This window comes from Astyanax mexicanus, chromosome 19 (assembly GCF_023375975.1).
Source record: "Astyanax mexicanus isolate ESR-SI-001 chromosome 19, AstMex3_surface, whole genome shotgun sequence".
Lineage (NCBI taxonomy): Eukaryota > Metazoa > Chordata > Actinopteri > Characiformes > Acestrorhamphidae > Astyanax > Astyanax mexicanus.
Genome location: NC_064426.1, coordinates 35,714,672 through 35,733,798, shown reverse-complemented (window position 1 = coordinate 35,733,798; position 19,127 = coordinate 35,714,672). Strand labels below are relative to the sequence as shown.

Here is a 19,127-nt window from a genome sequence, read left to right as displayed (position 1 = left end):
TAATTATGAGATAATACCCCCTGACTTACTATTTCATACTTATCATGCATCTCATAATTATGACCTGGGAGGACCCTTATTTTTCCCCAAGCTCAAAATATTTTTGAACTACTTTTTTAAAGTTTTTGCTTCAGATGCAGAGCATTTTATAAAAATTAACACATTTGTTTTGTGCAGACCATTTTAAGAGAGCAGGAAATAAAACCATCAAACAATTGCTAAAGACAGGTTTATTTGATCAAATGGTAAATTCCAGGAATAACACCTCCGACTATAGAAAACATCCAAATGTTCCAAATTATCAGCAGTACAAATTATTATTTTTTGCCATTTCTACAAATAAACAAACAGCTGAGGGGTATAAAAACTAAAACATACCAAATTAAAATCTTTCCCTCAGAGCAATTGACAAATTCAGACCACTGGCCACTACAAGAACCACGTAGGGGACAGCTTGGCCAAATGAAAATACAATGTTCACTCAATACAAAAAAAAAAAAAAAAAATTAAGTATAATAACAATAGAAGAATAGGAAAAACGATGTATTTACAAATACCTTACAACAGCAGTGAACCAAATCCATCCCCTCTGATCTCATTGTTTCTATTCCTATCATCAAATCTACAAATGGACTGTGTATGTCCCATTCCCTTGTTCCTCACCACCATCATATCATTATAATCATTAATAACCACTATAACCATTATGCTCTTCCAGATCTGCCAAATCCATTCAGCTTTATACATGAGACAGACCTTACCCTCTTCCTCATTTTCAAGGGCACTGATAAAAGATCTGTGTCCTTTGGGTGTTGGGGGTAAATAACATAGCAAGTAACAGACACCACCAGTGATTCAAGAGGTGGAAAAGCACATAGCTTAAACTCCAGCAAAATCTTTATACAATGTCTAGGGGAAATAAAACAGAAAAAACAAAAACGACAGCCTCGGAAAAGGGGAGGGAAAAAAAACAGCAACCCAAAACTTATTATATATATACACGCACACACAACAAAGGATTTTCTCCTGTATTAAATACAACATTCCTTTACATTCCTTGAGCTGGTGCTCAGTAGAACAGCAACGGTCATATCAGTGGTTGAACGATGTGAAAAGGGGGGAGATGGGGGAAGCACACATGAAGAGCGAGGGATGAGGAATGAGAAAAAGAGGGAGAAAAGAAACATGGAGGGGGCAGATGGCTGGTGAGGCTGTCTGAGATAAGTGCACAGCGTTGTGGGCCATATTCATATTACAATTGAATATTTAAAAGAAACCAGTCAAAAAACTCTTAACAGACGATTAAAACAAACCAAACATTTAAGATAAACCAGTCTAAACTTTTAGCAGACATGTAAAACAAACCAAACATTGTTTTTTTTTTCTTTAAAAAAAGAAAAGTCCTGCTAAGCAGCTTCAAATAAAAAACTGGAAAAATAAAAACAGCTCGGATGGACACCAACATCAGTTCTAAATATAACTAACGAGAAGTTAGCAGCAGGGTTGTCGGTAGGAACTCCTCTCAAAGCTGGACATATCTGGGCCAAAGGAAACATTTTAGGACATAATCTCTTTCATTAAGCTTTATGGTTTTAATTACAAAAAACTCCAAGTAAGTTTTCTTAAATTTTTCTTTTTGAAAAATATTAAAACTCCATCTCCTCAAACTGAAGAATCCAGGTCTTCCACAAACAAAACATCCCACCAAACATAGCTGTTGGTGGCTTATGTACATGTCATGAACAAGTTAGGCTTGTGTAGATTAACACAAACCAAATGGGACAGACATTCAAATTCAAAAATCGCACCATTGTTCCTGAAGATACCACATTATGAACCCAAGACCTATAGAAGCAGAAGTGCACCACCGTCGGAAATGAGAAAGCAGGAGGAAGAAAATATACAAAGGTTTGTAAAGGCAGGATGATTGTGACTAGGATGGCTAGAAGGAGATGGGGAAAAACAGGGCAGACATTTTTTTTAAGAGTGCAAGTATTTGGTCCCCTTTACCTCCCGAAAGAAATCCAGATTCTTTGGCTTGTGGGTCTGTTACTCCCCTACAAAAAGACTGGAAACAGAACGGATATAATCCCTATTCTACATCATTCTACATTAATGGCTTCAGACACTAAATGTGATGATTAGGGACTGCTTTATGGAACCACCAGCATCTTTTTTTTAAAGCACCTGCATAAAAAAAAATACTTTCCCCTCATTCATTCTGTTTCCTTCTTAAACTTAAACAAGCTCATTGATACAGTAAATAAAGAAAGAAAAGAAAGAACAGCGAAAGAAGATTGAAAGACATGGTAGCTGAAAGAGGTTGTGGACGTGGTGGTTGTGGTGGTGGTGGTGGTGACAGTGGAGGGAGCTCCTTCTGGTGGCTGGAGGGAGTGCAGTGCAGGCCCATGGCTCTGACTAATGGCTCAGTTCACAGGCTCTCTGGCAGTCTGCGGGCTCACGCTCTGCTCAGTCACCCTCTCAGTCTGAGTCCGAATCTGATGAACCATCTGAGCTAGACCCACTGCTGCTGCTCTCCGATTTGTTTTCTTTATCCTCTGCCTCTTCATCATCTTCCTCATCCTCGTCATCGTTCTGGGAAACCAAAGAATGTGGAGGTTAAATTTAAAAATCACAGCTGAGTGATACAATGTAGGGTTACCATCCATGTTTGAAATGTCTTCTTAAAAATGTACTAATGAACAGGTATGGGCACTTTATTATAGTTTTAAATAACTAATATAATGCAATTCGGCTAATATACTCTAATAAGTATACTTTAAAATTAAGTCGGCATAAATTTTCAATAAAATGCAATCAATTAAATTTTTTAAATCAATTTAAAAGGTAAAACATATACATAAGAATTTCTAGCTGTTTTAGAGCATTTCTGTAGGCATGTGCTATGTCAGCACCATTAGCTAGCACTAGTGTTGTTCCAAGCTCTGAGTTTCTTCCTGCCATTTGAAAACTACTACATCTCATCACAACCCAAACTCCTCCCAGTGCAGAAAATCACTGGCTTATTTCCAAAGTTTTCAAAAGTATTCACTTTCATTACTCAGGTAGAAATACTTTTGAGATGTTTGTAGAAGCTTTTTACTTAAGTAAAAGTACTGGTTTCAAAACTACTTAAAGTATAAAAGTAAAAGTAATACAAAGGGAAACAATGGCATTACAGACAAAAACTTAGGCCACACCACAGAGTCCTATAGTGCACTTATCCTCCCTCCCCAAAACACATTTTACCAAAAGCCATAATGACTATAATGTTATGTAGTAATATAATGTTAAAAAATTGGGACTAGGCTGCCTGTTTCAGCTGCATATATGACATTTCATTGTGTACTTGTACTCAGAGGAATGGTAAAAAATAATTTTATGCCTAAATATCATTAAAAAGTTACTTTATTTCAGTAATTTAGTTCAAAATTTTAAACTTGTATATTATGCAGATGTATTACATACAGAGTGATCCATTGTAATAAACATGTTTATTTCTTTTATTGTTGATGACAATAAAAAAACCCAAATTCAGTGTCTCAGAAAATTACATTATATACACAACATTTTGGACAGTGTGGGCAGTGTGCCAAGTCCTGCTGGAAAATGAAATTCCAATCTCTATATAAAAGTTGTAGAGGGAGAGGGAAGCATGGGGTGCTGTAAGATTTTGCAGAAAAACACTACACTGACTTTGTACTTAATAGAACAAAGTGGATCAACACCAGCAGATGACATGTCTCTCCAAACAAACCATCACTGATTGGTGGAAACTTCACACTAGACCTCAAGCAGTTTGGACTGTGTGTGTCTCCACTCTTCCTCCAGACTCTGATCCCTTGATTTACAAATGAAATGTAAAATTTACTGATGGTCAGTGATGGTTTGGAGAGACATGTCATCTGCTGGTGTTGATCCACTGTGTTTTATTATCAATCTAAAGTCAGTGCAGTTTACAGCACTTCATGCTTCTCTCTGCTACTGACAACTTTTATAGAGATGCAGATTTCATTTTCCAGCAGGACTTGGTACACTGCCCACACTGCCAAAAGTACCAGTTGGTCAAATTTTCTGAGATACTGAATAAATAAATACCTAAAATAGACCACTCTGTGTGTAATACATCTATATATTATAGATATATTATATATTATAGTTTCACATTTTGAACTGAATTACTATAATAAAATAACTTTACAATGATATTAATTTTTTAAGATGCACCTGTAAGTTCTCTACTGCACTAATAAAAGCCTAAAAAATGTGAGAAATCTCACATCATCTTCGTCCTCATCCTCATCGTCATCATCCCCTTCATCACTGTCCTCTGCACTGGATGATTCAGAATCCTTCTCATCCTCATCATCATCATCGTCATCCTCGTCGTCGTCATCATCATCGTCATCATCCTGTGGGTAAGAAGTATGTATTTGATAAGAAGAAATGTTTGCAGTTGTGAGTCATCAGGGGCAGTTTATGATTGACTCCATATGATCAAGCAACAATAAGTGTTCCCACTTACAGAGGTCTTGGACTTGGGTTTCTGTTTAGCGCTGCTGCCACCTGGTTTAGCTGCACCCTTCCGTTTCTGTAAGGCAAGAAAATAGAAGAAAAAATAAAAATGATAAAGCAAGTTTAGCATATGCACAGTATTCACAGTACAGAAAAGTTGGAATGTACCAAAGACTCGCAAAAAGGCACTTTCAGTGTTTAGAAAAATAGGTGAAAAGGGCTTTACAAAAATCTATTTACACTGATTTTTGAAGTTGTGCTTTGTTTGTATGTATTCTACTAATGTTAAAATGTTAGATGTTCAATAAATCTTTTTAAGTGCTAATTTTGCAAATTCTTTTCTTCTATGCAAAAAAAAGATATAAATACTTTTAGGCTATTATATATAAACAATGGTGAAAAAAACAGCCATTTTTAATTTTTGGTACATCCTTTCCAAAAAAGATAAATGAATGAGTAACTTACTAAAGAATTGTATTCCCTATAAGTAGCTCTCTCTTGAGATGATAAACTCTGTGGAAAAAAAAGATACAGAAAATTTTATTTAATTCTTAAACAGATAAATGAAATGAGTAAGAGATTTTATAAACCAGATTAAACAAACACACACACAGTTCTAAATGTTCTGTCATTGTAAGTCTAACAGTGTTAATCTTAATACAAAAAACACATACAGCAAGCCACTGTTCAAGCTGAACTTTGTACTGCTTCTGTTTCTCCTCTGCAATCTTCTTATAACGGTCTTTCTCCTTCTGAGCGAGCCTCTGCCAGCGGCCCCCGATCTCTGCCATCCGTTCCTTCATGGGAAGATGATTCAGCTCCCCATTGGACAACATTTCCTGAGAGAACTTCTGATAGCCATTTCTGAGAAGGTAAAGATCAAAAGGACAAATCTTAGAATATAATTAGTACTGTCAGCCCACCAAAATTCAACTTTTGGCATGTATATCAATCATGTATATCTGGAATACAGAGGTGGAAAGGAACTAATTACATTTACTCACATTACTGTAATTGAGTAGGTTTTATGAAAAATTTGTAATTTTTAAAATAGTTTTTAAAATAGGTAATTTTACTTTTACTCAAGTACATTTTGACACAAGTAATTAACGTCACTACATTGGAAAACTCCCCGTTACTGAGTAAAAATGCTGGGGGAAAAAAATCTAATTGTGTGAATAAAAAAAAAAAAGAGTTTTGTTCTCCATGGCAGCGCAGCTGAACCTTTCCCAGCAGTGTTTATTATTGGTGGGAGAGACACTGTGTGAATCAGCTGTGCAGGCGAGTTATGCTACCCGTCGATATGTGCTTTCTGTTCTTTACGGCACATATGTGTATGTAACGACCAACAGTTTTTTTTTTGTATGTTTTCATGTTTTTATTATTATCTGCTTGAATGTTAAAAACATGTTAATAGCAGTTAAATTATAGCAATGGCAAGTTAAAAAATAATAATGAACTTCAAAACTATAAAAATACGGTTTATAGTCACCTATATGACCATAAACTTTTAACAGTAAAGAAAAAAATGGATCATAGAAACCTATGCCAATTGTTCCTGAAATTGTTTTATGGGGTGGTCTGAACAAATACTGCCTGAAAGGTCCAAATTATTTAATGTATTAATTATTAAATTTATGATTTGTTGTACTTTTTTACATCAAACAAAGAAAGTAACTATGTAACTTTTACTCAAAGTTAATTTTAAATTGAGTACTTTTTTACTTTTACTCGAGTAGATTTTTAGATGGGTACTTTTACTTGAGTAGAATTTAAGCAAAGTAAAGGTACTTTTACTTAATTACAATTTTACAGTACTTTTTCCACCTCTGCAGGAATATCTGAAAACTTGCATTGTAGTTAGTCTATCAGATTAACAGCAACAACAAAATGAACTTACGATGGTGGCTTTTTGGGCTCTCCATCAAACTTCATCTTTTTCCCTGAGGCAACCACTGCAGGAGGAGAGCGCATGTCACTCAGCTCTCTCTGATCAAACAGAAGGCAGATAGAGGTAGGGATGAGAATAAAAACATAAAGAAAGATTTCTGATTTTCTAGTCAAAGAAAAAACACTCTGGTAAGTTACCCTACTTATATAAACTGTCCTCCAAAAATTACCAGACAGTTGTCTAGACGTTAGCCTTTGGCAAGCTATGTCCTATATGTAAAAAGAGTTTCCACTCTCAATAAGTTGAAACTATTAAATCTCTGCCTACCTCATATCTCTTCTGGTCTTCTGCAGCCTTTTTGATCCACATGATTTTCTCCTTCTTCTCCATTGTGTTCCAAGTGGCCTCCATGGCTTTCTCCGCCTTTGGTCGGTCATTCTGTGAATTTTAATATGGTATTAAAAGGTTAATAAAATAATAATAATAAAAAATAAAACTGTTCATCAGAAAAACAGGTTAAGTTTTACACACTGAACTCAAACCTTATTGTGGGATACAATTGTAAGAACTATCATTTAATTTATATTTAATATATGATTCAATATCTACTTTAAATGATTGTTACTTCTATGATTCATCATTTTACTATGAGTGACATAGTAACTACTATACATACAGCTCTGAAAAAAAGAGATCATTTAAAAATTATGAGTTTCTTTAATTTGACCAAATTGAAAACCTCTGGAATATAATCAAGAGGAAGGTGGATGATCACAAGCCATCAAACCAAACTGAACTGCTTGAATTTTTTGCACCAGGAGTGAGTAGCATAAAGTTATCCAAAAGCAGTATGTAAGACTGGTGGAGGAGAACATGATGCCAAGATTCATGAAAACTGTGATTAAAAACCAGGGTTATTCCACCAAATATTCATTTCTGAACTCTTCAAGCTTTATGAATATGAACTTTGCTTTGTTTTCTTTGCTTTATTTGAGGTCTGAAAGCTCTGCATCTTTTTTTAGTAATTTCAGGTATTTCTCATTTTCTGTAAATAAATGCTCTAAATTACAATATTTTTATTTGGAATTTAGGAGAAATGTTGAGCCGTAGTTTATAGAATAAAACAACAATGTTAATTTTACTCAAACATATACCTTAAATCGAGCCATATAATCGCCGATGACACTGTGTTGCCAAATGTCCTGTGCATTCTTGGGTGGATCCGGCAGCTTGCCTTTCTCTTCCTTTCCCCTTTTCTCAGACTCAGCCTTCAGCACTGCCTCCAGGTTCTTGTATTTTTCCTGCAAGAAAGTGACGCTTTTAATAACTGTGGGCGAAAGCTGGTGCTGCCATGATGCTGCATTATATATGAGTATACTTGATAACAAACTAATGCACAAATCTGTAGGCTGGAGTGTCTAGCACACAGATGCATTTTACTATTAGTATGTACTAAGGAAGCACAATGATATTGGAATTCTATTGGGATATGGCCAATATGTCAAAATGAAACTTGCTGACGTGTTTATTGTATAGTGAAAAAAGATGCTGGGCGCGTTACTACACTTGCCACCTGCTTGACACAGGCCATGCAACTTTAAAATCTATTGATTTAAGTGTCTAGTCTCTCTGAAGGTTACACATGAATACCCACATTGGTGCATCAATAGCATGTACTTTTAATTTCCTGAGTATCTGGTGAAAAACAACTTCATAAAATGTGAGGAAAAAATGAAATCAGTTAATTTAAAATGTATGCATTTTGTTTTTTGTTTTTGTTGCATTTCTTGACAGTTTCTTAAAAAAAAATTAGGCTACAAAACCTAACTGAACTTGCAGAAAGAGTGTCAGAATATTTTTTGTACACTATTGAGTACCTTCTTCTTGTCCGAGAGGTCATTCCATATGCGGGCTAGGAGTCTTGTAAGCTCACTCTCAGACAGGTCAGGCCTCTCCTGCTGAAGCTTGGGCCTCTTTTCTTCAGCAAAGATGAACATGGCAGAGATTGGCCGCTTAGGCTTCTCTGGAGTGGCCTGTATGTGAGAGAAATCAGAGAACAAAATAGTAAAAAAAAAAAAAAAAAAAAAAAAAAAAAACACAATGAAGGCACATGTTCATAAAGCCAGATTTACAAATAAAGTATTTATTACAAATTTTAAAAAAAATCAGTAGCTAAACTGACCTTTGCTTTTGAGCTTTTCTTTTTGGAGGCTGGGCTGCCACCTTTTTTAAAGCCCACCATCTTCTGCTCTGCCAAGATTCTCTGCTGCTCCTCTTCTGAAATGCTCTACAAATCAAAAGACCATTGAACACAATTTAAACAAGATCACACTAAAATACACACAAACACACTCAAAGAGCATGTTCACACTAAACGCACTCAAAGAGTCAGGAGTTCAACTTACACAAAGGAATCGGGTCATCTCAACTTCAAATTCTTTCTTTTTCTGAAAATGAAGAAGAAGAAAGAGAAAGAGAGAGAGAGAGAGAGAGAGAGCGCATGAGGATACTGAAACAGTTTATCTGGTTTACTGCAGATCTCTTTCGATCCTGATACTTCCAAAAATGATGTGTTTCCTTTTGTTTCATGTAAGTTCATATACATTCCCACAGGGGTGGGAATCTCTTGGCACCTTATGATCTTGTTGGATCTTTTTCTACTATACAGGATTTATTTTTCCTCACTGCATGATCTTTATGTTGTGGCTTATCTGTGTTTAATCTAAATATGAACAAAGTACTAGGCTAAGCATATAATAGACCTTTTTTTTTACTCTACTATAATATCAGGGTAGTTTTGATACTATTTAAATTAGAGAGAGACAGAGAGCATGTCTAAGAGTCTTCAGCACAGTGACGTTATGTGGACAGTTTGTAGGAAAATAAAGCAAGCAGATGAAACGAGCGGATAGCTCGACAGGTAGTTGGATTAGCATTTGTGCTAAACATGTGACCGGCTGCAGACACGCTCTCACAGACAAATATGGGATGTCGTGAGGGACAGGTCAAAACGCGTGCCTGCTACGCAAAATGCGTACATGTTGCCAGGTCTGAATCGATTCAGAATCATCAATGTATAAATTGAAAAATCTAAAATTTACCCCCCGCCCCTAATATGCATGCAGCTTAATGATGTACTTTAGGTTTAGTAATAATTGTGTGGTGCTCAGACCTGCTCGCAGCGCTTCTGGTAGGCGTCCTTTTCATTTTGTTTGAGCAATTTCCAGCGTTGGCTGCACATGACCATGCGCTCTGTACTGGGAACGTCCTTCATATTTGACATCAGCTCGGCACAGAACATCGAATAACCGTTTCTTTATTTAAACAAAAGAAAAAACAAACAAACAAAAACAAAAAAACACATGAGGAAAAACTTAGAAATAGCAGCTATTATAAGACTAGAGCAGAACCTACCACATAGAATCTACTAGAAATCTTTATTTATTATTATTTTTTTAAGAAAACTGGTATTAAATGTACCATAACATTGTATGCATAAAATCTGAGTAAAAGAAAAAAAAGTGTTTTTATACAATTGTAAGAGTGGGATCTGTGTTCAAACCAACACAAAATGTCACACCACTGTCAGCCATCAATCTTAACATGTAAACTATTAATGTATAAAAAAATTATTGTTATAGTAGTATAATTGAATCAATACCCTGCATCTTGCAATATTTCAACATAATCAATAGCAAATACAGAAGCAAATAAAATAGAAAAAACAGAAGCTACAAGTACTGTACATAAAAATCACTTAATAAAGCAAGCACTACTCTGGAGCTTGGTATGTACTTACGATGGTGGTTTGTCTGGCCGGCCATCGAACTTGTCTTTAAGCTGTCTTTCTGCTTTGGTTAGACTGGTCTTGACAATATCGTCTGCAGTCATGTTCAGCTCTGGGTGCTGCTGAATGAATTCACGCATCTTCTCCTACAAGAACAAGATCAGTGGTTAGGAGCTATAGCCAGGTTGAGGTTGAGGTTTACTGTGAAGACATTTTTTGTTGATGTTTAGTAGGGGTGTGACGAGATCTCGTGAGATTAAAACCTGACGATATTTCTCGTCAAGCTTAAACCTGTCTCGCAGGGGAAAAAAAACCTTTAGCGCGGACTTTTAAGCGGGATCTGGCAACGCAGTAGCGATAGCAGCGAGTGTGGTGGCTGAGCAGTGAGAGCAGCTCTCAGCAGAAGAGGAAAATTCGGGCATTTGTATAGAAGATGCTTCTGCTACTTTTAAGTTGTATGTCTGGCTGCAATAAACAGTAACAGAGTGACCAACAAGACACAAACCATATATAAATACTGTAAGTAAATCCTACACGTGACTGTTTCATAGGCAGGTGTACTAATCCCTTAGCTCTGTACTGTATTTAAAAACATGTTCTGTCTCTGTTTGCACTTCAAACATAGTCTTAATATGACTGGTTATGGTTATGCATAGTTAAATTACAAGAGATTTAGGAGAAAAAAAAACACAAACCATAGTCTTAATATGACTGGTTGTGGTTTGCACTTATTGTTTGCACTATATATATTTTTATTTTTTATTCTTATTTCTATTTCTTATACAACCAATGTGTGAGAGAAACCAGTCTGTTAAGATTGCTTTATATGATTTTGTCAAATAAAACTCTAGTTTTCAAGTCATTTTTTCTTTTTTGACGTTTTCTTTAAAATTTTATTTTTAAATCTCGTCCCGTCTCGTTCTCGTGAACCCAGTATCGTGTCTCGTCTCGTGATATTAGTGTCTCGTCACAACCCTAATGTTTAGTGGATATTTATCAAATAAAATGCTTTATTATAGTACAAAAATAAATTTTAAAGATACTTTTTTTTTTTTTTTTACCTAATATTGTGAAGCACTAGTGCTAAAAAAGTCAAAGTCAAAAGAACAAAGCTAAAGCTGCATTTACCTCATACTCTTTAAGATGTTCCAGGGACTTGTTAATCCACTTCAGTCGCTTTTTGTCTGACAGCTGTGTCCACTTCTTCCCCAGACTGTCCTTGATGTCTTTGGTGGTGGCCTGAAAACAAAGAATTGAAAGTGTGCTGCTGTGTTTTTGCTATGAAGTGATGTGGGCTCATTTTGCATACAAATCTGAAATAAAATAATAAAACGGGCAAAAGTGGTCTATAGCACTTACCTCTGCGTGGCATTTAAGGAAAGCCTTCTTTTCATGGTTGTACCACAGCTGCTGAGGGGTTTTGGGCTTTTCTGGAACATTGGAGTTCTTCTTACCCGTAGTCTCTAGCAGGTCTGGATGCAGCTCTCTGTATGAACATTTAAAAATAAAAATCTCAATGCACTGAGGTTTCCTACTTATTATCTTTATTTAGACCGTTTACTGAATTGTACTTACTTGAACTTTGACATGTTAAGAACAAAGGCTTCCTTTTCTTTCAGAAAATCATTTACATATTTCTCCTGTACAGGAAACACAAACAAATCAATATTATTTTTAACACCTGAAATTTGACAAAACTAAAGTATATGTATTTTAGTGTGAAGAATAAAACTAAGAGAAAATGTAGTTGCTAACTTAAATGCATACAAAGACTATAAAGAGATTCAGAAGCATAAAAACCAGGCTAGTTCTGGAACTGCAGTTTATAAAAGGGCATGGTTCACAATACAACCAGCCTATTGAACAGAAGTTTCTCTGTTCAGCCCTGTGCCATCCAGGACTATTTATCTCCCTTTGTTGTACTTGCTATTACTTTTGTATTCTACATGGTATCTGCAAGTATGGGAAAATTAAACGTAAGAGAGTTTAAGATATTTAAATACCAGTTTGAGACTAAAATTTAGAAAAACAATAACAAAATGACAAATAAGCAAACAAAACAAAACAAAACAAAACAAAACAAAAACACCAATATTAGGTTTACAGACTTTACAGTAAGTTGATGATTCCTGATTTTATGACAAATCAGTAATTCAAACAAACAAATAAATATGAATTTTGTACAAACAAAAACAGAACTGTTCAAACACTGATAATAGGATTACATTTCAAAATTGATGTTACCTGAGAATATCATCTTAAATCAGTCTGCTGTTAAATCAATAAGCTAACTTGCTAGCCAAGTTGCGAATGAAATTTGGTAAAAGAACAAGTAAAGGAACTTTAAAATTTTAAGACATTATAAGGATTTACAGACACCCTGTGTCTAGTTCTCGCTTATGAAAAATATATTAATATTTATTTTCATTTTCTCCTACCTTTTTACGCTCTGGCAACTCCTTGTATTTCATTGAGAGAATTTTTGTTAGGTCCAGATTGCTCATTTCTGGGTGAAGCTTGGCATACTTCGCCCTCTTTTCCATGAAGAAGCGGAAGTAAGGTGTCAGTGGCTTCTTGGGAAAATCTGGGTGTTTCTGTAAAAAAGTATAAAAAAAAGAAAATTAACCATTAAGTTGTCCAATGTCTCCTAAAAAATTATCTGTTGAGAGGTACTGTGTTATTTAAATTTATAAAATTAGATTATTAACCCTTACCAGTAAAACACCATGTTTAAAGTTTCAGCTCTGAAGCTGATACTATAAGAGTATTGCATGATCAGTTTGCACGGGGCCGCACTTACCTTCAGCTTTTTTCCTTTGTAGGGATTTTTGATATAATCTTTAGCATCCACAATTAGCTCTGTCAGTGTGCGGAATTTGCGGATCTGTGTGAGAAACAGACAAGACAACAAATAATGATATAATTTTGGTAGTTTTGTTAACATTGTACATTTCAAATATCTTAATACCATCGGAACTGAAGCCCATTGCAAAATGACCAGCTCACCTCTTTCGAGACCTCAATCCATTTCTTTTTGCACATCTCGGCTGAGAATGTGTTAAATGCCACCTTCTCCCAGTTCAGGTGGGCTTCAGATGTCTTATACTTGACCAAGTCCTTCTCTGGAAGATTCACTTTCATGGCATCCAGGAGCTTCAGCAAATCATCCTGAGCCCAGACTGCAAAAATTAAGATTCACATTAGTGTTCACATTATTTCATAAAGTATAGTTCATGAGATACATGAGGACGTTCATTAAAGTTACTTTAAAAGTATTTAAACCAACCATACTTAATTACATTAGTCTTACCTTGTTCTTTACTAGCAGAATCCATGCCTCCATTCATTCTCTACAATCTTCTCTGAAACCAGAAGAATAAACAGCACGTAAATAAAAAGACAGAAAACAATACAAAATATTAAGATTTAAAAACTGGAATATGTAGAGATAAAGAATTAATATATATCAGAACAGAAATTACAACATAGAGAAAAAAATGGCTATTCTAGATTTGTGGACCATTTTATATCCTAACCATATCAAAAGTTTGCATATGCAAATGAAAATATATATTCTAATGACTATGATGACACATTCTACAGGCAACAGACACTCCATGCAAATTGAACTTACAATCGTTACACTAAATAGGAATTTCCCCAAACATTATTAAACAGTCAATACTGTTTGGGGTGGAAATCAATTTGTTTCATTTAGTTTGTTGATTTAGTTTATATATATATAAATATAAGTTTGTGAATTTGTGTAATTTGTATTACTACTTAATTCTAAAATGACCCTTACAGAAGTCAGCTAGCATGATACATGAATAAAAGGTTTAATATCCAGTGAATGGAAGAAAAATGTATAAATCCTAAATATTCATTAATTTATTCACCAAGTCATTTAGCTAACCCTACATAAAATTCTCAAACTAATCTAAATGCTGAGTGTAACATCAAAAACAAAATTACTTATATTAAAATGCTCATTGTATTCTAAAATCTAAATCAAACATCTACACTAATGCTGAAAGTAACTACCACCTTAAACCTCTATTGTATTCAAACTAATCTAATATTTAGGTGTAAGTGAGAAAAAGACAGTTTCAAGTTGCTAGATTGTGAAAATGAAACCCAAATTTAAGAATGTAGATTGGCAACATTGTACACAGTTATGTAGATCTGGGTGCAAATAGCTTGTATTTTTATTTATTTATCTAGTAGTTTAGATAACTAAATTTATTAGACTTCTACACTGATCTGAATGCTAAACACAACTACCACCAAAACCAATGCTAATCTAATAATTAGGTGTACGTGAGTAAAAGAGAGATTCTAGTTGCTAGGTTGTGATAATGAAATCAAGATTTATGAATGTAGATGTCAATATCTTCACCATCATGCAAAAAAAAAAAAGTTTGTAAATGACATAATTAGTAATAGTACACACTGTTCCCTTGACCTGGGTGCAAATAACTTGTTTCTTTATCAAACTAGTCCATTGTATTAAAGCTAATCTAATATTTGTGTAAAAACATTAAATCCAAATTTAAGAAAGTAAATTGCCTATATTCTATGTTTTTTTATTTTTTATTCGCCTAGTCATTCTCCACTGATCTGAATGCTGAACAGGATCGCAGCTCTGTTCTCTATACATTGGGATAAAAAGGCAGCCCTCAACATAATAGTTGTTCATTACACCGCCCCTAAGCGTTTACGCTGCATCGTGAGACATAGCCCATTGCTTGTGACGGTTTCAAATCTCAAATAACTCTGCAGTCGACAGCAGCCAGAACGGACAATCCGCCTAATCTTCCATTTTGTCAACTGGTTGTAAGACTTGGGAAGCTTTATTCCCAGCGTGAGTCGCTCGTCCTGCGGGCATTTCAGGCCGCGGATCCGCCGCTCGCTCGGTTCTCGCGTCGAATGGAGGATTTTTCCGAGAGGAGAGCGGATACTGGGAGGTGCCGCGGGAGGAGGAAGCGGGTGTTTTCGACGGCAGGCGGGCAGCTGGAGGCGACCAGCTGACCACGGAGGATCTGCTTTCGGTCTCCGTCGAGGGGGGAGACGTGGCCGGGACGATCATGACTACAGCATGCACCACCCGACTCTGCCTCAGTGCTGACGGGGCGCCGGTCTCGCTTCCGCCATGGAGGGTTTTGGTCGCGCCTTGTGGCTACGTCCGTTTGACGGAGCGAGAGACGGAGAATAAATCTCTCTCTCTATTCGACGTCTTCCATTAAAATGAGACAGATTCGACGTCTGCGTACGAACAAATACCCAAATAACACTGTTTAATGTCGTTTTTCGGCATGAACGCAGTGGTTACTTAAGTCACAAAGCGCGACCAGGACGCTTCCAGGGCGAGGCTTCAGCCACGGTTAGCGCTAAGCTTAGTGAAACAGTAATGGCGGACCGTCCCCACGTCTGTTGGGTTTGGTAGCTTACAGAGCAGAGCTCTCTTCCAGCGGCATGGCCGAGCTTCTCTTATCCTGACATAGCCAACTAGCTTTAGCTAATAGACATAGGGGACTGTTAAAAATCAAATAAATTATCATACAAACACAGCTAAGGTCAGTTTATCAGTTTAACAACGTTTATCAGTTTACTTTTTTACCGTTTAATTCTGACTGGACTGTTCGGAAGCAGACCATTCTGTGTAAACTCTTAATCAGATTTTTCCATTTGTTGTAGAAGAACAACGTTTTTTTATTCGTTTTCTACTTTTTGCTCATAGTTTTCCTCATCACCAACTTAACTTGAGAAAATAAACTGTAGTTTAGCCTTTATTATTACTCCAAATTACCGTTTTTAACATAGCTAGAATCTACAAGATGCAAAAACAGAAAATTTAAAAATCGAGTTAAGATGGTTATTTTTATTATTTAGTTAAGAAGTAGAGTGTGAGGGGGAGCAAAGAAAAGATCACATACGTTATAACGTTATTAGAACATTATTTTAGCTACAAATGAAAATATGCATCAACTTGAACAGCTTCAAAATGTGTTTACCTACAATTTTAAAACACTAGCGTTAACCACATTCTTACTAAGCTAATATTGCCCTATTACGAAGTTAGTCAACATAAAATTGTGTGGAAACCCCCCTTTAACAGCGAACTTAACGCTGGCTAGCTAACTCAGATTAAGCTGGATCGATTCATTTAAAACTTCAACTTCACAGCTTAAAAACAAGCCGTACTCTTTTTAGCTAAGTTATAATATTAACTTTAATGTCGCCTCCTTGAAAATCTACTTGTCGTATTCTATGTAGATTTTTATAAATAAGGCATTAGCTAGCTAACATAGCTAGCTAAGCGACCTAGGACTGACCTACACACGCGTTATGTTGGCTAACTTAACGCTGATAGCACGCTAGCTAACGTTAGCTTAACCGGCTAGAACCAGCTACAGCTAGCGTTGGGTTAGCTACGGGCTCCCACCCACCGCCTCCCCGGCGGAGCGGAGTCCAGGTTTAAAACCGTGCAAACAACCCAAAGGTCAGTGACAAACTGCGTGGATTTTAGGTTTTAGTTCAAAAACATTAAAAACACAACATTTCTCACCGTTAAACTCGTCCGTAAGCTCGATTTTCAACCGATGTCGAGGGAGATACTGGGGTAGCTGGGTTGAGTGCAGTGCAGTGCGGCGGGGTGTTCGTAACTAGCCGTATGGCGGCGGCAGAAGGGAAGCAGGGTCTTTTCAATGGCTTGGAGAAAAGAAGAAAGAAAGAGCAAAACAAATAATTAAAACTCTGCTTTAAAATGCGTGTTTGTTTTAGTAAAGCTGTTGGGTCCGAAGCGAGCGACAAAACGCTGGGTTTCCCGAACCGAATGGAGGATTTTTTCGCATCACGACGAGAAAAAAATGCAGCAGCCGAGACTGAGCGCAGCTCACTGGCGTGACGACGGTTCTAGAGCCGCCATGCTTCCAGCCCCGTGTGCCAGCAGGCAGTGTTCAACCGTGTCGCCCCCGAATGTGAAGAAAAGTGGGCTTAAACGAGCTTAAATTGTAGCTAAAGCCGTGGGTCGGAACTCACCGGGTTAGTTTTGGATTCTGGAGGCGGCAGCGGTTGTGTGGTGAGAGATAGCAAGCTTAGCTAGCGTTAGATTTAGATTTAACCCAGCTAGCTCCCTGATGGCTGACCTGAGAGGCGGCTGGTTCTCCTCGCCACACAGCCTCGTGGACTCCACAGTCGGAAATACGAAAATAAAAAGAAATAAACACTACAGAAATTAACTTTAAACGCTCTAAATGTCTACTTTTAAACAAACCTATCGATTTTCTATAAGATTAGTCAAAGAAACGAGAGAGAGGAGGAGCGCATTCGTCGGCGTGTTTCATGTTTTTTGCCCGAGTCTCCAGACGAGAAACTCGGCTAAGGGCGACCCCGGAATGTGCTGTAGCTGAGTTCAGTTAGCTAGCCTGCACCAGTCCCCTTAAATTTAAACAAAACATGTTTTAAAACAACATAAAATAAAGCTTTCTCAAAATATGCTAGCTTTCTATCTAAGCGGTCGTGTCCGTTTACCTCACCGGAGCTAGTCTTGCTGCTGTTTTGCTCTCAGACGGTCGGTTTAAGCGAAGACGACGAGGAGGAGGCGGCGGGGCGAGCCCTACCTGTGGCAGGCGCTGTGCTGTGTGTGTGGAAGTGGTTGTGGAACAAGGGGAGGGTTGAATGTTGGCCAGCAGTGCGCCGCCGGTCCAGGGCATGGGGCGCTCCAGTCCCCGCAGAGCCGCCAGACTTTTTTTCCCCCCCGCCTCCATCTCTCGCCCTCTCTCCCTCTCTTCTTCCAGTGAGCGCACAGCTCTCTCGCTCCCTCCATTTTCTCTCTCTCTCTCCCTCGCTTTGCCTCTCCCTCCATCCGCATGTTCATCAAATCTTCCTCCTTTCTTTTCCTCTCCCCCACCATCATTACCACCACCACTACCACCATCACCCAGCCGCGGTGCTGCTGCTCCTCTCTCCATTCGGATTCAGATTCAGCTCCGCTCGGCTCCTCCAGATCAACCACCATGAACTAACTATCCAGCCAGCCATCTCACAAAATGTCTCCTGTAAAATTTTGACTGTGTATTTCTTGAAGCATCCATGCACTTTATACTTATTTGAGTTATAACCTACATATATGTATGTAGGTTTGAATAAATAAATAATTGAATAAATTGAATGAATAATTGAACATGATACATGACTGCTGCTTGATCATTATGAAGTAACGTGGGAAAGTGTTACCCTAGACTGTGCAAACTAGAGAAAATAAAAAAGTGAAAATATAAATAATAAATTTGAATAAAACAAAAAGCCCCAAGCCCAACACAAGCACAGCAGCAGTCTGTGGTGCACTTCAGCTACTGAAGACTCAGTAAACATTCTTTCTCCTTTTTCACAGTCTGTTTGACAGCTAACAATCACTTTCTTACTGTCGTCCTCAAATATCATTCAACTCCACCTTGTCTTCTGTTTGGGGGCGTCGCCCGCACCGGCCAATCAAGGCGTCGTGATTTGATGAAAACAAACGATTTTCCAATGGGAGCCCGGCCTCGTTACACCAGCAGCGGACTGCTGGACGGATAGGCAGGCGCTCAGTGGTTTATCACAGCCGCGGAGAAATACACCAAGCACCAGGGCATCACTGTGCCCGTATGCTGTGCTAAGTTAATCAACCAAACAAGACTTAATTGTAATTAATATGAGTTTTTTTTACGAGCATACCATCAGTAGTGCGGTCTGATACCATACATCTGACACACCTTCTCATTTCATGTTTTTCTTATGAAATATAATAAAATTTATTTTTTATATTGTAAATTCATAAAAAAAAGTCATAAATACAATTGAGGAGAATTATGTAGTAAACCCACCACAGTCCCCAGACCTCATGAACAGTACCTCATGAAGACACTAAGAAAATACCAAGTGTGCAGATCT

The 19,127-nt window shown here is 37.2% G+C and overlaps 1 protein-coding gene across 6 annotated transcripts; it reads right to left on the bottom strand.

Annotated features, from left to right (window-relative positions):
• Nucleotides 1-215: 215 nt before the first annotated feature.
• Nucleotides 216-18,355, bottom strand: ubtf (upstream binding transcription factor). Of its 6 annotated transcripts, none has more exons than XM_022665094.2 (22): nt 17,727-18,353; nt 16,762-16,904; nt 13,504-13,555; nt 13,200-13,372; nt 12,994-13,077; nt 12,632-12,787; nt 11,769-11,833; nt 11,553-11,679; nt 11,322-11,432; nt 10,206-10,339; nt 9,579-9,720; nt 8,812-8,853; nt 8,589-8,693; nt 8,284-8,439; nt 7,561-7,707; nt 6,734-6,844; nt 6,416-6,504; nt 5,190-5,379; nt 4,981-5,028; nt 4,526-4,591; nt 4,281-4,412; nt 216-2,595 (listed from the first exon to the last, which is right to left on the bottom strand). In XM_022665094.2, the coding sequence occupies exons 3-22, from the start codon at nt 13,538-13,540 to the stop codon at nt 2,482-2,484; spliced, it is 2,229 nt and encodes a 742-aa protein (XP_022520815.1). In that variant the 5' UTR covers nt 13,541-13,555; nt 16,762-16,904; nt 17,727-18,353; the 3' UTR covers nt 216-2,481. The 6 variants fall into 6 exon arrangements, with proteins under 6 accessions (XP_022520815.1, XP_022520816.1, XP_022520817.1 ...); XM_022665095.2 differs by having other exon boundaries at nt 17,732-18,353; XM_022665096.2 differs by having other exon boundaries at nt 17,816-18,353.
• Between the last annotated feature and the right edge of the window lie 772 nt (nt 18,356-19,127).

Coding starts and splice junctions, on each gene's coding strand:
- ubtf (XM_022665098.2), bottom strand. CDS start 13,540: ATGAATGGAGGCATGGATTCTGCTAGTAAAGAACAAG. Junction 11,433..11,552: donor TCCTTAAATGCCACGCAGAG/GTAAGTGCTATA, acceptor CTTTGTTTTCAG/GCCACCACCAAAGACATCAA. Junction 4,592..4,980: donor ATAGGGAATACAATTCTTTA/GTAAGTTACTCA, acceptor CTTGCCTTACAG/AAACGGAAGGGTGCAGCTAA.